The 19127-nt window shown below is 53.7% G+C and overlaps 1 protein-coding gene across 1 annotated transcript in view; it reads right to left on the bottom strand.

Annotated features, from left to right (window-relative positions):
- Nucleotides 1-19127, bottom strand: part of gtf2h2 (general transcription factor IIH, polypeptide 2) — a 76359-nt gene that overhangs the window by 4412 nt on the left and 52820 nt on the right. The window contains exons 12-15 of the mRNA XM_038805411.1: nucleotides 18714-18777; nucleotides 17364-17467; nucleotides 16455-16557; nucleotides 15375-15414 (exon numbers count right to left, since the gene is read on the bottom strand). Coding sequence (XP_038661339.1) covers nucleotides 15375-15414; nucleotides 16455-16557; nucleotides 17364-17467; nucleotides 18714-18777 — 311 coding nt within the window. The remainder of the gene's footprint in view (nucleotides 1-15374; nucleotides 15415-16454; nucleotides 16558-17363; nucleotides 17468-18713; nucleotides 18778-19127) is intronic.

Raw genomic sequence — 19127 nt, 5'->3', positions numbered from 1 at the left:
ACAGAAGCAAATCATCCGCATATAGCGAGACCCGATGTCGCCCCCCCCCCCCCCCCCCCCACCACCACAAACCCCGCCAACCAGTCCCTGCCAGTTCCTCGAGGCTCTCAGCACCATAGCTAGTGGCTGTATAGCTAGGGCAAATAGTAACGGGGAGAGGGGATACCCCTGCCTCGTTCCCCGGTGAAGCTCGAAGTACCCCAGCCTCAGCCGGTTTGTACCTACACTTGCTACAGGCGGCTGGTACAGCAATTTCACCCAGCTAATAAAGCCCTCACCAAACCTGAACCTCCCCAGCGTTTCCCACAGGTAGTCCCACTCCACCCGGTCAAAGGCTTTCTCTGCGTCCATCGCCTACCACCTCCGCCTTCCTCCCTCTGAGGGCATCATAATAATATTCAAAAGTCTCCGGACATTGGTATTGAGTTGTCTGCCTTTAACAAACCCAGTCTGGTCTTCCTCTATCACCCCTGGGACGTCATCCTCAATTCTTGTGGCCAGAATCTTAGCTAGCAATTTGGCATCCACGTTTAAAAGCAAAATCGGCGTATATGACCCGCAATGTTCCAGGTCCTTCCCTCGTTTAAGAATGAGTGAGATCAAGGCTTGTGACATTGTTTGGGGGAGGGTTCCTTTCTCTCTAGCCTCATTGAAGGTCTTCATCAGGAGTGGGCTCAACATTTCCGAAAATTTCTTATAGAATTCTACCTGGTAACCGTCCGGCCCCAGGGCTTTACCCAATTGCATGCCCTCTATACCCTTGACAATCTCCTCCAATTTAATCGGGGCCCCCAGCCCCTCCACCAAGTCCTCTTCCACCTTTGGAAACCTCAACTGGTCCAAAAATTGTCTCATCCCTTCCGCTCCCGTCGGGGGCTCCGACTCGTATAGTTTACTATTGAACTCCTTAAAGACTCCGTTCACCCCCCCCCTGGATCCAAGACCGTGTTACCTTCCTTATTCTTTACTTCCCTGATTTCCCTGGCCGCCTTCCTCTTTCGCAGTTGGTGTGCCAGCATTCTACTCGCTTTCTCCCTGTACTCATAGACTGCCCCCCTTGCCTTCCTCAGCTGTGCTACAGCTTTCCCTGTGGTCAGCAGTTCGAACTCCGCCTGCCGACTCCGCCGCTCCCTCAGTAGCCCCGCCTCGGGGGCCTCCGCCTATCCCCTGTCCACTTGGAGTATCTCCTCCACCAGTCTCTCCCTCTCCGCTCTTTCTCTCTTTTCCCTATGGGATCGAATTGTGGTGAGTTCCCCTCTGACAATTGCCTTCAGAGCCTCCCAGACCGTTGCCGCTGCTATCTCACCCGTATCGTTTGTTACCAGGTAATCCTGGATGTTCCTGTTAATCCGCCCGGAAACCTCTTCTTCCGCCAGCAGCCTCACATCCAGTCTCCAGAGTGGGCGCTGCCCTCTCTCCTCACTAAGCCGCAGGTCCACCCAGTGCGGGGCATGGTCCGAGACTGTGATTGCTGAGTATTCTGTCCCCGCCACCTTTGGGATTAACGCCCTGCTCAAGACAAAGAAGTCTTGCCCCCCCACACCTGGCCTACCCATTCCTTTCTCAATTTCGTCTGATATGCAAGCTTTAAATGCGTCTCCTGAAGCATTGCTACGTCAGCTTTTAACCCCTTTAGATGCGTGAACACGCATGCCCTTTCTTGGCCAAACTCGAGCCTGCGCCCTTGGCTTCCTCGAGCACCCCACAGGGAGCCACCACCCTGACCCTCAATAGGTACCCCGAAATTGATACCTCCTCTGTCAGCAAAGCAGCATCCCCCCCCACCAAACAGCCCCATGACCCAAAACCCCCCCAAGCACTGCTCACTCCCCATTACACTCCTAAGAGTCAGCTGACCCATGCTGACCCTGACACCGATCAGACTGTCGCCTCATTGTCCCCTCACCCCACATGAATAAACCAAGTAAACTACTCTCCAGCCCCAGTGAGTAAATAGTAATACGAAACAAAAAATAAACAGAAGACACTAACAGTGCCCCGTGAGGAGACAGTTGTTGAACCAAGGCTCCAACTTTCCGAAAAATCGCACGTGACCCATAGCCTCGCTGGGTGCAGCATCCCAAATTTCACCCCCTTGATGAAGAGGGTCGCCTTCACCCGGTTGAATCCAGCACGCCTCTTGGCCAGCTCTGCACCCTGGTCCTGGTAGATGCGTATCACGCTGTTTTCCCACCTGCTGCTCCGTTCCTTTTTTGCCCACCGTAAGACAAGTTCCTTGTCCGAGAAGCGATGAAATCTCACCACCATGGCCCTCGGCGGTTCATTTACCTTGGGCATCCTTGCGAGGGCTCTGTGCGCCCCATCCAGCTCCAGGGGTCAAGGGAATACCCCCGTCCCCATCAGCGTCTCCAGCATCTTAGACACAAATGCTCCCGCATTCGACCCCTCCACACCTTCGGGGAGGTCCACAATTCTCAAGTTCTGTCTCCTGGACCTGTTTTCTAGGTCCTCCAGCCTCTCCTGCCACTTCTTGTGGAGGTCATCCTGCGCCTCCACCTCAAGGGCCAATCCGACCAACTCGTCCTCATGGTCGGAAAGCTTTTTCTCCATCTCTTTAATCGCTTTCCCTTGTGTCGCCTGAGTTGCAATCATTTGGTCTACTGATGCCTTCATCGAGACCAGCATGACCTATTTAAGATCAGCAAAGCAGCCCCTAAGAAACTCCTTTGCTCCTGTGCCCACTGCAAAACGGCGCATTTGTGAGATCATCCGCACTTCATCGCCTATGAACCCTGGTCTATACCGGCCTCCATGCCGTGCCTCGGCACCCGCTCCGCACGCTTCTGTGTGTTGGCCTTGGCAAGATAGAACATAGAACAGTACAGCACAGAACAGGCCCTTCGGCCCTCGATGTTGTGCCGAGCCATGATCACCCTACTCAAACCCACGTATCCACCCTATACCCATAACCCAACAACCCCCCCCCCCAACCTTTATTTTTTTTAGGACACTACGAGCAATTTTTTTTTTTTTTTTTAAATAATTTTTATTGAAATTTTTCGATACAAACATTTACCCCTACTACATTTTAAATTATAACACAACAAATCCCCCCTGGAAAATCCTCCCCACGCCCTCCCCCGCGCGCACCCCCCCCACCCTACCCCCCCCCCCCCCACCTCCCCCCCCCCCCCACCCTCTCCCCCCCCCCCCCCCCCCCCCCCCCCCCCCGCGCTACCAGTCTAGCAACCAAACCGTTTTTTTCCCTTTCTGCTGATGGCCTCGGGCAGTCAATGCCCGCGACCCCCCGCTGACGTGCTCCCTTCGTTGCTATCCCCCCCCCCTCCCTTCCCCCCCCCCCCCCCCCTTTCTCCCCGGGTTGCTGCTGTTTCGGCCTCCAGTTCCTATCTCTGATCCAGAAAGTCAAGGAAGGGCTGCCACCGCCGGAAGAACCCCTGTACCGACCCTCTCAGGGCGAATTTGATTCTTTCCAATTGGATGAAGCTTGCCATGTCGTTTAACCAGGTGTTAACACTTGGTGGCCTTGTGTCCCTCCACTGAATCAAGATCCTTCTCCGAGCTACCAAGGACGCAAAGGCCAATATTCCGGCCTCCCCTGCCTCCTGTACTCCTGGCTCCACCCCAACCCCAAAAATCGCCAGCCCCCACCCTGGTTTGACCCTGGTTCCCACCACTCTCGATACCGTCCCCGCCACCCCCCCCCCAGAACTCTTCCAGTGCTGGGCACATCCAGAACATATGTACATGGTTCGCAGGGCTTCCCGAACACCTAACACACCTGTCCTCACCCCCGAAGAACCGACTCATCCTAGTCCCCGTCATATGGGCTCTGTGCAGCACCTTAAATTGGATGAGGCCCAACCTTGCGCACGACGACGACGAATTGACCCTCTCTAAGGCATCCGCCCATGTCCCATCTTCTATCTGCTCTCCCAGCTCCGCTTCCCACTTGTCTTTCAGCTCCTCTATCGATACCTCCTCCACCTCCTGCATTATTTTGTAGATGTCCGGGACCTTCCCTTCTCCGACCCAGACCCCTGACAGCACCCTATCACTCACCCCTCTATCGGGAAGCAAGGGAAATCCTTCCACCTGTCGTCTGGCAAATGCCTTCACCTGCAGGTATCTAAACGTGTTCCCCGGGGGGAGCTCAAATTTCTCCTCCAGCTCTCCCAGGCTCGCAAACCTCCCCTCTATGAACATGTCCCTCAGTTGCCTGATGCCCGCCCTGTGCCAGCTCTGGAATCCCCCGCCAGTGTTCCCCGGGACAAATCTGTGGTTCCCTCTCAGTGGCGCCGCCATCAGACCCCCCACTTCCCCCCTGTGTCGCCTCCACTGCCCCCAGATTTTAAGGGTGGCCGCCACTACCGGACTCGTGGTATACCTTGTGGGGGGGAGCGGCCATGGTGCCGTTACTAGCGCCCCCAGGCTTGTATTGCCGCAGGACGCCCTTTCCATACGTTTCCAAGCTGCCCCCTCCCCCTCCATCACCCACTTGCGCACCATCGATGCGTTCGCCGCCCAGTAGTATCCGGAAAGATTGGGTAGCGCTAATCCTCCACTGTCCCTACTCCGTTCCAAGAAAATCCTTCTCACTCTAGGGGTGCCATGTGCCCACACATAGCCCATAATGCTGCTAGTTACCTTCTTGAAGAAGGCCCTGGGGAGAAAGATGGGCAAGCACTGGAACAGAAACAAGAACCTCGGGAGGACCGTCATTTTGACTGACTGCACCCTCCCTGCTAGCGACAGCGGTACCATGTCCCACCTCTTGAACTCCTCCTCCATCTGCTCCACCAGCCTTGAAAAGTTCAGCTTGTGGAGGGTCCCCCAGTTCCTTGCCACCTGCACCCCCAAGTACCTGAAGCTCTTTACTGCTCTCTTAAAGGGGAGCCGCCCAATTCCCTCCCCCTGATCTCCCGGGTGTATCACAAAGACCTCACTTTTACCCACATTTAATTTATATCCCGAAAAGTCCCCAAACTCCGCTAGTATTTCCATTACCTCCGGCATTCCCCCTTCCGGGTCTGCCACATACAACAACAAATCATCCGCATAGAGTGATACCCGATGTTCCTCCCCTCCCCTTGTCAGTCCTCTCCACCCCCCTGAACCCCTCAGTGCCATCGCCAACGGTTCGATCGCTAATGCAAATAGTAAGGGGGATAGGGGGCATCCCTGCCTGGTACCTCGATGGAGCCCAAAATACTCTGACCTCCTCCCGTTTGTAACCACACTCGCCATCGGGGCCGAATACAGCAGCTTCACCCACTTGATAAATCCCTCCCCAAACCCAAACCGTTCCAGCGTCTCCCACAGGTATTCCCACTCCACCCTATCGAATGCCTTCTCCGCATCCAGTGCTACCACTATCTCAGCCTCCCCCTCCACTGCTGGCATCATAATCACATTCAACAGTCTCCGGACATTTGTGTTAGGTTGTCGTCCCTTTACGAACCCCGTCTGGTCCTCATGGATTACCCCTGGCACACAATCCTCTATTCTGGTTGCCAGGACCTTTGCCAACAGTTTGGCATCTACATTCAAGAGGGAGATAGGCCTGTAGGACCCGCACTGTACAGGGTCTTTGTCCCGCTTCAGGATCAAGGAGATCAGGGCCTGTGACATTGTCGGGGGCAGAACCCCCCCCTCTCGCGCCTCATTGAAGGCTCGCACCAGCACTGGACCCACCAAGTCCACATACTTCTTATAAAATTCCACCGGGAACCCATCCGGCCCCGGCGCCTTCCCCGCCTGCATCTGGCCTATCCCTTTAACTAGCTCCTGCAGCTCTATCGGCGCCCCCAGCCCCTCCACCCGTTCCTCCTGGACCTTTGGGAACCTCAATCTATCGAGGAAGTTCTCCATTCCCCCCCTCCTCCTGGGCGGTTCAGACCGGTACAATTCCCTGTAGAAATCCCTGAAGACCCCGTTCACCTCTTGCCCCTTCTGTACTACGTTCCCTCCCTTCTCTCTCACTCCCCCAATCTCTCTGGCTGCATCTCGCTTGCGCAGCTGGTGTGCCAGCATCCTGCTCGCCTTTTCCCCGTACTCATAGACCGCGCCCTGTGCCCTTCTCCATTGCGTCTCCGCCTTCCTAGTGGTCAGTAGGTCAAACTGGGCCTGTAAACTGCGCCGCTCCCTCAACAGCCCCTCCTCTGGTGTCTCCGCATATCTCCTGTCCACTTCTATAAGTTTCCCCACCAGTCTCTCCCTCTCCTGCCTCTCCTTCCTTTCTCTGTGTGCCCTTATGGAGATCAGCTCTCCTCTGATCATTGCTTTCAGGGCCTCCCAGACTACCCCCACCTTCACCTCGCCCGTGTCGTTCGTGCCCAGATATCTCTCAATGCCCTTCCGGACCCTTCCGCACACCTCATCGTCCGCCAGCAGCCCCACATCCAGGCGCCACAACGGGCGCTGGTCCCGTGCTTCCCCCAGTTCTACCTCTACCCAGTGTGGTGCATGGTCCGAAATCGCAATGGCCGAGTACTCCGTGTCCTGCACTCTCGAAATCAGCCCCCTGCTCAGTACAAAAAAGTCTATTCTGGAGTACACCCTGTGGACGTGGGAGAAAAAAGAATACTCCCTCGCCCTTGGCCTGCCAAATCTCCAAGGGTCTACCCCCCCCATCTGCTCCATGAACCCCCTTAGCACCTCTGCCGCTGCCGGCCTCCTATTCGTCCTGGAACTCGATCTGTCCAGCCCAGGGTCGAGCACTGTATTGAAGTCCCCCCCCATGATCAGGCCCCCTGCCTCCAGACCCGGAATGAGGCCCAACAGGCGCCTCATAAAACCCGCGTCATCCCAATTCGGGGCATACACATTCACCAGCACCACATTCTCTCCCTGCAGCCTACCCTTCACCATCACGTACCTACCCTCCTTATCTGCTACCACCTGCGCCGCCACGAACGACACCCTCTTTCCCACCAAAATCGCCACCCCCCGGTTCTTTGCGTCCAAGCCTGAGTGGAACACCTGTCCCACCCACCCCCTTCTCAGGCGTACCTGGTCTACTACTCTCAAGTGAGTCTCCTGCAACATTGCCACATCCGCCTGCAGTCCCTTTAGGTGTGAAAAAACCCTTGATCTCTTGACCGGCCCATTCAGCCCCCTCACGTTCCAAGTAATCAACCGGGTCGCGGAGCGACCCGTCCCTTTCCCCTGTCTGTTAGCCATGTCCTGTCCCCTGTTCGCCCCGGGTCGACCCTCCCCTTCTGACCCGTTCCCCATGGCGATGGCCCCTCCCCCTCTCTCCTCCCGTTCTTCCCTTCCCGTCCTCGGCCTTTCCAGCAGCAACCCGGTATCCCCCCCTAACCCCCCTTCCCCCCCCCCCCCCCCCCCCCTGGCTAGGACCCCTCCTAGCCGCGGTGTATCCACCATCGTACTCCCGAGAGTCAGCTGGTTTTCGCTGACCCGGCTGCCCCTGCCACACTCTGACTCCTCCCGATGTGGGGGGGGAGGGGCCTCCCTCCCCCCTTGCCATCCCTCTCTGACCCCGCTTCAGCGCGGGAAAAGCCGCCATTGCTGGCCACACCCCACTCTTCTCTCCTCCCCCTTCCTCCGTCCCGCGCGCAGGAAACAGGGGAAAGCCCGCGCTTTCGCCCGGCCACACCCTACCCCGCCATCTTCAATTCCACCCCCGTCCCCATCCAAGCCCATAAAAAAGCCCCCTTAAAACGAGAGGAAGAAAAAAGAGAAAAAGAAAACACGCATAACCAACTTGCACCCCCCCCGTCCCGCCTCCCCAACTTAACAATATAACAATATAAATAACAAATCTCAAATAAATACATAAATACATAACTATGCCTGCATAACTAAATAACTACCCAATAATAACGTATTTAACCATCACCCTCCATCGAACAGAACAGTAACCATAACCCTTAAAGAACAGATCAAAAAGCAGTAAAAAAAAGCCCCCCCTACAACAACAATAATTAAGGGAAGTTGGCAACGGGAAGAGACACACAAAAAGGAACAAAGAAACCCCCCATAACACAAGTTTCAAAGAAACCAAACGATCCATCAACTTTAGCCAAGTTCCGACCTGGCCTAAGAAACACATGGGCCACTTGATCAGTCAAGGGTACTCGGGCGGCCTCGACCGCCGGCGTTCCCAAGTTCTAGTTCAGGTCCAGCTTTTCCTCCCGAACAAAAGTCCATGCCTCCTCTGGGGTCTCAAAGTAATGGTGCTGGTCCTTGTAGGTGACCCACAAACGCGCTGGCTGCAGCATTCCGAACTTGATCCTCTTTGCGTGCAGCACCGCCTTCGTCCGGTTAAACCGGGCCCGCCGCTTTGCCACCTCCGCACTCCAGTCCTGATATATCCGCACCGTCGAATTCTCCCATTTGCTGCTTTTCTCCCTCTTGGCCCACCTCAGCACTTTCTCCAGATCACAGAAACGCTGGAATCGCACCAGCACCGCCCTCGGGGGCTCGTTCGCCCTAGGCCGCCTAGCCATGACCCGATATGCTTCTTCCAGCTCCAGGGGCGATGGACCGGCCCCCTCTCCCATCAGGGAGCTCAGCATCTCCGCTACATATTTCGGGAGATCAGGCCCCTCCAGGCCTTCTGCTAGGCCCAGGATCCTCAAGTTCTTCCGCCTCATTCGAGTGTCCAGCTCCTCAAAGCGGCTCTGCCATTTCAGGTGGAGTGCCTCGTGCACCTCCATCTTTCCCACGAGGACCGTGGCTTCCTCCTCCCTCACCGCCATCTCCTGCTGCAGCTCTCTTATCGACGCCTCTTGGGTCGCCTGGGCCCCCATCAGCCTTGTGGTCGTCGCGTTCATGGACTCTAAGAGTTCCACTTTCAGCTCCGTAAAACACCGGAGGAGAGCGGCCTGCTGCTCCTCCGCCCATTTTCTCCAATCTTCTAGCGCGCCACCGGCCGCCATTTTGGTCCTCTTCCCCCGCTTTTTTTCGGGGAGCTGCTGCTGCTTTTTTTGTCGCCCCACTCCGAGTACCGACCATAAAGTTGGTCTCACTCTCCTCAGGGAGCCTTCCCCCACCGGGATTCGTCTTTACAGTACCGTCGGGGCCCTCCAATCGGCCCTTAAACACCTTTGTCGCAGGAGCTGCCAAATGTGCGACTTAGCTGGTCATAGCCGCAACCGGAAGTCCACTACGAGCAATTTAGCATGGCCAATCCACCTAACCCGCACATCTTTGGACTGTGGGAGGAAACCGGAGCACCCGGAGGAAACCCACGCACACACGGGGAGGACGTGCAGACTCCGCACAGACAGTGACCCAGCCTGGAATCGAACCTGGGACCCTGGAGCTGTGAAGCATTTATGCTAACCACCATGCTACCGTGCTGCCCGTTTTCACAGATCCTTTCACAGTTGTTCCCTCTGCTGCTGGAATTCAGCATTAATAAAGGCCCTCAAGTCAGCTTGAAGCCTTTAAGCTTGCCGCTCCCCCGCCTGCATGCTGGAAGAGGCTTTTGTCTTTGCTGCAGCTCCAGCCAAATCCCTCACTGTTTCTGCCGGGTCTGGTAACCAAGAGACATACCATCCTGGGGGAAAGTACTCCTCCAACATTCACCTACATCTTTTCATCAAAATTCCACCCCATATTGATTAAAAAAGAGCGGCGGAATTCTCCGTTCCCCACGCGGCGTGGGAGAATCGCGGGAGGGCCTCCCGACATTTGTTACGCCCCCCCCCTCCTCCCCCGGCTCGGAGAAATCGCCGCTTGCCGTTTTTCACGGCGAACGGCGATTCTCCAATCCCGATGGGCCGAACGGCCGGCCCTTCACGCCCGTTTCACCACGGCAGCAACCACACCTGGTCGCTGCATTCGTGAAACTGGCGCCAGATGCCCGTTTGGGGCATCTAGGGGCCCGATTGGGACGGGAGCACCACGACTGTGCTCGGGAGGGGACAGGCCTGCGATCGGTGCCCACCGATCGTCGGGCCAGAGTCCAAAACAGACGCACTCTTTCCCCTCCGCTGCCCGGCAAGATCAAGCCGCCACGTCTTGGCGGCGGCTGAGGAGAAAGACGGTCACCGCACATCCGCGGTTCGTGCTGTCTGTGCGATAAAGTCATCCGCGCATGCGCAGGTTGGAACCTGCAGCCCGCGCATGCGCAGATGACCTCACAAATGTGCCGTTTTGCACTTCATTTCCGGCGCAACGAGGTTGCGGCCAGGAAAGATGGAGGCCCGTTCCTAGTCCCCCCCCGGGTGGGGGTGAATTAGGTGCGGGGAGCGGGCCCGAGGCCGTCGTGAACCTCGGCCGATTTCACGACGGCCATCCCGATTTTTATCGGGAGCGCAGAATACCGTCCAAGCTCTTTTCTGTAACCTTGGGCTGGAGCTGCCTTGTGTGTGACCACTTACTCCATGGTCCACACCGGACGTCCGCTGAATTTGTTTTAAATAAACTACTAATTCACCTAGGTAATCCAGTATATCAATCATATTTCATAATATTCAAGTTAGGATCATTAATGTAACATACATGCGTTCGTATGGCTCTCTTGATAAATCATCTCAGTAGTGCTCTCACCTTTGAGTCATGAGGTTGTAGGGTCAAGCCCCATTGGAGATTTGAGATTAATAATAATCTTTATTGTCACAAGTAGGCTTACATTAACACAGCAATTAAGTAACTGTGAAAAGCCCCCAGTCGCCACATAAAGCTGAAATCAGAGCTCTTAGAACCAATGAAGGCCTCAATTGATAAGCTGCTCGAGACCCAGACGGCCCAAGGGCTGGCGATCCGGGAGGTCCGACAAAAGGTCTCAGAAAATGAGGACGAGATCTTGGGCCTAGTGGTGAAGGTGGAGATGCACGAGGCGCTACAGAAGAAATGGCATGTGAAGCTCGAGGACCTGGAGAACCGGTCGAGGAGAAAGAACCTGTGGATTATGGGTCTCCTGGAGAGGCTGGAAGGATCGGATGTGGGTGCCTACCAGGTCACCATACTGAATACGTTGATAGGCGCCGGGTCCTTCCAGGGGCCCCTGGAGCTGGAGGGGGCCCATCGAGAGCTGGCGAGGAGACCCAAGCCCAGTGAGCCGCCGCTGGTGGTGCTGGTGCGATTCCATCGGTTTGCGGACAGAGAATCTGTGCTAAGGTGGGCCAAGAAGGAGCGGAGCAGCAGGTGGGAGAATGCAGAGATCCGGATCTATCAGGACTGGAGTGCGGAGGTGGCTAAGAAGAGGGCCGGGTACAACCGGGCTAAGGCGGTGCTGCACCGCAGAGGGGTGAAGCTCGGCATGTTGCAGCCAGCGCGGCTGTGGGTTACCTACAGAAATTGTCATTACTACTTCGATAAAAGCTGGCCTCGGACTGAGGACCGTGGACGAGGGGGGTGGGGGCCGGAGGAATTGGGGCTGGGCCTGGAGGAGAAGTTATGCCAGAGGGGGCGGGTTCAGATGGGCAGAAAGCGCGGGCTTTTTTTCTGCGCTAAGGATGGAAAGTGGCAGGGCCGGTGCTGAAAGCGCGGGCTTTCTTCCCGCGCTGAGAGTGGAAGGGGTGGGGGGGAAAGAGTGCCCATTGATGGACAGAAGGGGGGGGGGGGAGGAGGGAGATTCTTACACCGGGGGGGGGGGGGGGGGGGGGGGGGGGGGGGAGAGAGAGAAGGTCGATGGAATGGTGGGAGTAGCCGGTGTCAGCAGGAGTCGCTGATTCACGGGAGTGCCATGGGGGGAGCAATGAAGCTAGGGGGAAACTTGGCTGGGGGGGAGAGGAGAAGAACCGGGTTGTTGCTGGAATGGCCAAGGGGGAGCTGGAGTTTGTAGAGGAGGTCGGGGCGGGGGTCTGCCGCTGGGAGGAACAGGAAGTGCGGGGGGCGCGGGCACGTGGCTGGCCTAGGAAGGGTTACGGCTAGTCGGCTTGGGAGGGGGGCCCCCTGATCCGGCTGATAACTTGGAACGTAAGAGGCCTGAACGGGCCGGTTAAATGGGCCCATGAGGTCGCGCACCTGAAGGGGCTACGGGCAGATGTGGTCATGCTTCATGAAACGCATCTACGGGTGGCAGATCAGGTAAGGCTAAGGAAGGGATGGGTAGGACAGATGTTCCATTCGGGGCTGGATGCAAAAAATCGGGGGGGGGGGGGGGGGGGGGGGGGATCTTGGTGGGGAAGCGGGTGTCGTTTGAGGAGCTGAGCATTGTCGCAGACAACGGAGGTAGGTATGTGATGGTGAGTGGTAAGCTGCAGGGGGTGCGGGTGATTTTGGTAAATGTATATGCCCCAGAATTGGGACGATGCGGGGTTTATGCGGCGCATGTTGGGCCGGATCCCGGACTTAGAGACAGGGGGCTTGATACTGGTGGGGGGGGGATTTCAACACGGTGCTGGACACGGTGCTGGACCCGGCATTAGATCGCTCTAGGTCTAGGACGGGCAGGAGGCCGGTGGCGGCCAAGGTGCTGAGGGAATTTGTGGACCAGATTTTGGGGGGGGGGTTTTAGATCCGTGGAGCTTTGCGAGGCCGGGGGTCAGGGAATTCTCATTCTTCTCCCATGTTCATAAGGCCTACTCTCGGATTGACTTTTTTGTAATGAGCCGGGAGCTGATTCCAAGGGTAGAGGACATGGAGTACTCGGCGATAGTCATCTCCGACCATGCCCCACATTGGGTGGACCTCAAGCTTGGAGGTTGGGCTCCTGGCGGACGAAGAGGTTAGAGGGCAGGTCCGGGGGTGTATAGAGAGGTACCTGGAGACCAATGATAACGGGGAGGTGCAAGTAGGGGTGGTTTGGGAGGTGTTGAAGGCAGTGGTCAGGGGAGAGCTGATCTCCATCAGGGCCCATAAAGAAGGGAAGGTGAGGAGAGAGAGGGAGAGGCTAGTGGGGGAGATGGTTAGGATAGATAGGAGGTACTCAGAGGCCCCTGAGGAGGGGTTACTCAGGGAGCGGCGCAGCCTTCAGGCCGAGTTTTATTTGTTGACCACCAGGAAGGGGGAGGCACAGTGGAGGAAGGCGTAAGGGGCGGTGTATGAGTGTGGCGAGAAGGCCAGCAGGATGTTGGCACATCAGCTTAGGAAGCGGCAGGCAGCGAGGGAGATTGGGGGAGTGAGGGAAGGAGGGAGGAGCACGGTGCGCAGTGCGGTGGGGATTAACCGGGTCTTCAGGAACTTCTTTGAGGGACTGTATCGGTCTGTGCCCCCATCGGAGGAAGAGAGGATGGGTCGTTTTCTGGACCGGCTAAGGTGCCCGAGGGTAGAGGAGGAGTGGGTGGCAGGTCTGGGGGGGCCGACTGTGTTGTAAGAACTGGTTAAGGGACTAGGGAGCATGCAGGCGGGGAAGGCACCAGGGCCAGATGGGTTCCCGGTGGAATTTTACAGAAAATACGTGGACCTGTTGGGCCCGCTGCTGGTTAGGACTTTCAATGAGGCAAGGGAAGGCGGGGGTGCTGCCCCCGACGATGTCTAGGGCGCTGATCTCCCTGATCTTGAAATGGGTCACGGAGCCTTTGCAATGTGGGTCGTAAAGGCCGATTTCACCTCTCAATATAGATGCGAAACTGCTGGCAAAGATATTGGCCATGAGGATCGAGGACTCTGTCCCGGGTATTATACATGAGGATCAGACGGGCTTTGTGAAAGGGAGGCAGATGAATACCAATGTACGCAGGCTCCTAAATCGGCGGTAGAGGGGGAGGCGGAGGTAGTGGTAGCTATGGACGCGGAGAAGGCCTTCGATAGGGTAGAGTGGGGATACCTGTGGGAGGTGTTGAGGAGGTTTGGGTTTGGGGAGGAGTTCGTCAGCTTGGTGAGGCTGCTGTATGAGGCCCCAGTGGCGAGTGTGGCCGCGAACAGGAGGTCGGAATATTTCTGGCTATACCGACGAACGAGGCAGGGGTGCCCTTTGTCCCCCCCTGCTCTTTGCGCTGGCGATTGAGCCCCAGGCCATGGCCTTGAGGGAGTCTAGGAATTGGAGAGGGTTGGTGCGCTGGGGCCCTGCATAAGCTTAACTTGACGAGGCTGGTGGAACAAATGGAGGAGGAGTTCAAATGGTGGGATATGCTGCCGCTTTCCCTGGCGAGTAGGGTGCAGTCCATTAAAATGACAGTGCTCCCGAGGTTTCTGTTTTTGTTTCAGTGCCTCCCCATCCTGATCCCTAAGGCCTTTTTTAAGCGGGTTAACAGGAGTATTATGGGGTTTGTGTGAGCCAAGAAGACCCCGAGGCGAGAGCGAGAAGGGTGTTTTTGGAGTGGGGGAGCCGCTGTCGTTGCCTAACCCCTGCGGGTTTCGGAGCTGGGTATTACGAGGATTGGGGACCTGTTCATCGACGGGAAGTTCGTGAGCCTTAGGGAACTGGAGGAGAAATTTGGGCTCCCCCCCAGAAACACCTTCCGATATATATGCAGGTAAGAGCGTTCGTTAGGCGTCAGGTGATGGAGTTCCCGCTGCTGCCGGCGCCCAGGGTTCAGGATAGAGATAGAGTGTTGTCAGGGGTGTGGGTTGGAGAGGGTAAGATTTTGTTACTTTATCAGATGATACAGGAGGAGAAGGAGGCCTGGATGGAGGAGTTAAAAGGTAAGTGGGAGGAGGAGATCGATGAGGATACGTGGGCGACTGCCTTGGGAAGAGTAAATTCTTCCTCCTCTTGCGCCAGGCGTAGCCTGATACAATTTAAGGTACTGAACAGGGCGCATATGACTGGGGCAAGGCCGAGCCGGTTCTTTGGGAGTGAGGATAGGTGCGTGAGATGTTCGGGGGGGGGGGGGGTTCTGCAAAACCATACCCACATGTTCTGGGCATGCCCAGCGTTAGAGGAGTTCTGGAGGGATGTAGCGAGGACGGTAACAAGGGTGGTGAACTCCAGGGTTAAGCCAAGCTGGGGGCTTGCAATATTTGGGGTGTCAGATGAGCCGGGAGTGCAGGAGGCGAAAGAGGCCAGTATTCTAGCCTTTGCGTCCCTGGTAGCCCGGCGAAGGATTCTGCTTCAGTGGAAGGATGCGAAACCCCCAAGCGTGGAATCCTGGATTAATGACATGGCAGGGTTTATTAAATTGGAGAGGATGAAATTTGCCTTAAGGGGATCTTTGCGGAGCGTTAGGAGATGGTCAGCAGCAACCCGGGGGGGAGGGTTTTGTTTATGTTTGGTTGGAGATTTATTATTGTTTATTGGTTAACGTTCATTGTTTATTTGTTTTCGCTGTTTCACAGTTCTGTACAGGGGTGGGGGGTTTTGTTTTCTACTTTTCTGTTGCGTTATTTATGATGTAAAAATTTAGAATAAAAATATTTTAACAAAAAAAAAATTTACATTCGGTACGGTGGCACAGTGGTCAGCACTGCTGACTCACCGAGGTGAGGACCTGTGATCGATCCTGGCCCTGGGGCACTGTCTATGTAGTGTTTGCCACAACCCAAACATGTGCAGAATGCCAAATTGCCCCTTAACTAGAAAAATTATAAATACTTACATTCAGATCTTTCAACTCCCCCTGGCAACCTTGGCAATACCTGCAAAATAAAAGGAAAGAAATATTACCTACTCAGGGGCAGCACGGTGGCACAGTGGTTAGCATTGCTGCCTACGGCGCTGAGGACCCGGGTTCAAATCCCGGCCCTGGGTCACTGTCTGTGTGGAGTTTGAACATTCTCCCCGTGTCTGCGTGGGTTTCACCCCCACAACCCAAAGATGTGCAGGGTAGGTGAATTGGCCATGCTAAATTGCCCCTTAATTGGAAAAAATAATTGGGTACTCTAAATTTATTTTTAAAAAAAGAAATATTACCTACTCTTTCTCTGGCAATTTTCCTTCCTTCTATTCCTCTCCTGAAGTTATGGGTCCTTGCTGGTTTAGCTCAGTGGGCTAGACAGTTGGTTTGTGATGCAGAACAAGGCCAGCAGCGCGGGTTCAATTCCCGCACCAGCTGAGAATTTTGAATTCTCCCTCTGTGTACCTGAACAGGCGCCGGAATGTGGCGACTGGGGGCATTTCACAGTAACTTCATTGCAGTGTTAATGTAAACCTACTTGTGACAATAAAGATTATTATTAATCTCAAATTTGCAATGGGGCTTGACTCTACAACCTCATGACACAAAAGTGAGCGCACTACTGAGATGAATTATCAAGACAGCCATACGAACATCTTAGTGCTCTGGTAATATAAAAAACGTGTAAAGAACATTTTCTCTTTTAAATGAGGGCTGACCAGGGCGGCACGGCGGTGCAGCGGTTAGCACTGCTGCCTCACCACGCCGAGGACCCGGGTTAGATCCCGGCATCACGTCACTGTCCGTGTGGAGTTTGCACATTCTCCCCAAGTCTGCGTGGGTCTCACCCCCACAAACCAAAAGATGTGCAGGGTAGGCCAACTGACCACGCTAAATTGCCCCTTAATTGGAAAAAAGTAATTGGGTACTCTAAATTAATAAATAAATAAACAAATAAATGAGGGCTGACTTTAAGCGGGAAACAGTATTGAGACAACTTTCCAATTCTTATTGAACAAAAACATTCTGATATTTTTCAACTGCACAGAGTACTTTACCTACCTTTCCCCCTGAATCTCCTCTATGGAAGTTTCTCTAAATGCATCCAATGGAAACAGGTGGTGGTAGGACCTCGCCAAATGAGGTGCAGACACTAATGTAAGACCTACAGTAAATGGAAAACAACTTCCAGTTATGGATAGCGTGCTGCATTGAGGTACACCTATGTACAACCAATACAAGACTGGGTACACAGGTTATTAATAATAGTATACAAACTATTTTTTCCCCATTACGTGTAAAATGCACTTTTTCAAAATGTAATTCAAAAATGTTAAACAGTAATGTCACACTGAAACAGTTAGTTTGTAAAATAGCTTGGACTGCTTTATATTGTAGTGTCTTTTATTCAGTGCTCCGTGTTCAGATCCCTCTGTTCCACTGTTCAACCTACCCTCAGCACCAAGATCAACCTTGTTAAAGTCACAATAGTTCTTGAACATGGCTCACTGCCCAATCTCAACTTCTCTGCCAATAGTGGCTACATGGCACTACTTTTTCATTTTTAACCACCCCAGTGCAGTCAATTAATGCATAATCTCAGATAAACCATACCTCATCCTAACCTAAGTTCTAAGTTTGTGTTCTCCTATTTGTCACTTACATGTCACTATCTCCGTATTATCCACAGGTACGAGATTAGTTTCTGTACATGTACTCAAAACCAAGTTCCAACTGCTCACTTGACACCAGGGAGATTTACTCCAGCTTTAGTTTCTACCTTAACTCTCTGCACCTTTGACCCAAGATTACTTACTATTTCCCATTTGACTCTGTTCCATTGCTCCACAAACAAAAGAAGAGAGACTGCTGTCCACAATTGTCTCCCAAACCCCTTTATCTTGCTATTTATCTCTTGCCTTCAAACATCTTTTCAACCATGTCTTTAAGTTTGGAAGTGTAAGTACTCACCGCACACTTTGCATTCCACAGGCAGTTCAGCATATTTAGCTCTGCACTGGGGACAATAATATCCACCAAGTGTTAAGACTGGCCCACTGCTGCTATCTAAATGTCTGAAAATACATTAATTAGCTAATTTAGTAGCACAATTATACTCAATTTACAGCATAAAGTTGTGTAAATGTTTAGATCTCAAAGGAAACATGCCAGTACCAGTACAGGGCAAAGACGAATAGTTTGATATTCCACTCTGCTCAGTTCGCAATCTTTCTTTGAAAATATTTTTATTCAAGTTTTAATATTTTAACAATCACATAGCACAGCATTTACAACTGAAATCGCCCCGAGTAACCCCCCCCCCCCGCCCAAACATACCCACTCCCCCCACCTACCCGTTGGCGACAGCTAGCTCTCCAAAATGTAATATAAACAGACCCCATTCTCTTGTGGAACCCATTCACTCATCTCCCTCAAGGCAAATTTCACCTTTTACAAACATAGGAACTCCATTAAATGCCCCAGCCATACTGAGCAGAGGTTGGAGAAGTGGACCTCCACCCCAATACAACCCACCTGTGAGCGATCAATGTGGCGAAGGCTAACACATCTGCCCCCGCATCTGTCTACAATTCCAGCAAGTCTGACACCCTGAATATAGCCCCCAGGGGATTGGGCTTAGTGTACACATGCAAGATTGTCGACATGGTGTTGAAGAATGACCCCAAAAACTTCTCCAACTTTGGTCAGGACCAGAACATCTGCACATGATTGGCTGGCCCCTCCCACACCGCTCACACATCCTCCACACTTCAAACAACCAGCTCATACTTGACTTTGCCAGGTGTGTCCTATGTACCACTTTTAACTGAACCAGTCCCTAGGGCAGCATGGTGGCGCAGTGGTTAGCATTGCTGCCTCACGGCACCGAGGTCCCAGGTTCGATCCCGGCTGTGTGTCACTGTCCGTGCGGAGTTTGCACATTCTCCCCGTGTTTGCGTGGGTTTCGCCCCCCACAACCCAAAAGATGTACAGGGTAGGTGGATTGGCCATGCTAAATTGCCCCTTAATTGGAAAAGATGGATTGGGTACTCTAAATTTATTAAAAGAAAAACAACAAAAAAAAAAGAATGTGGCAACTCAGGGCTTTTCACAGTAACTTCATTGCAGTGTTAATGTAAGCCTACTTGTGACAATAAAGATTTTTTTTAAAAAAAGATTATTCACTCTTTTCAGTGCTAAAACATACCAACATTTTGAATGTTCTCAATCACTTTGGTAAGCTAACTACCAAACTCAGTTTGCATTAAATATAAATTCATATAATGTTCCATACTGTTACCCATCATTTATCATACTTACGCCATGCTGAAACACGGTTTCGCATCCTGATCTGATAAGGATACCATTGTATGCTGGGGGAAACCTTACAACAGAAAGAAAATAATGAGTACTCCCATTCGCAAAACTAAATACATTCTATGAAGATACCTGCCTGGCGGTGGAGTGCGGGACATAAGAATCCTTACCTCCTTTCAGGAATGGGCCCTGGAGGTGACTGGGCTGGCCGAGACAGAGCGGCCACCAATGCTTGGCGGACGCTGCAGCGGTGAGGAACCACCCGGCGCATAGATTAGTTAAGCAACAGCTTGACATAGTTCCACTCACAGAACCATACCTTACCGACAATATCCCAGACACTACTATCACCATTCCTGGGTATGTCCTGTCTCACTGGCAGGACAGACCCAGCAGAGGAGGCGGCGCAGTGGTACA

The sequence above is a fragment of the Scyliorhinus canicula genome, chromosome 8 (genome assembly GCF_902713615.1).
Source record: "Scyliorhinus canicula chromosome 8, sScyCan1.1, whole genome shotgun sequence".
Taxonomy (NCBI): Eukaryota; Metazoa; Chordata; class Chondrichthyes; order Carcharhiniformes; family Scyliorhinidae; genus Scyliorhinus; species Scyliorhinus canicula.
The sequence above is the reverse complement of the archived record's forward strand: the minus strand, read 5'-3'. Positions and strand labels throughout refer to the sequence as shown.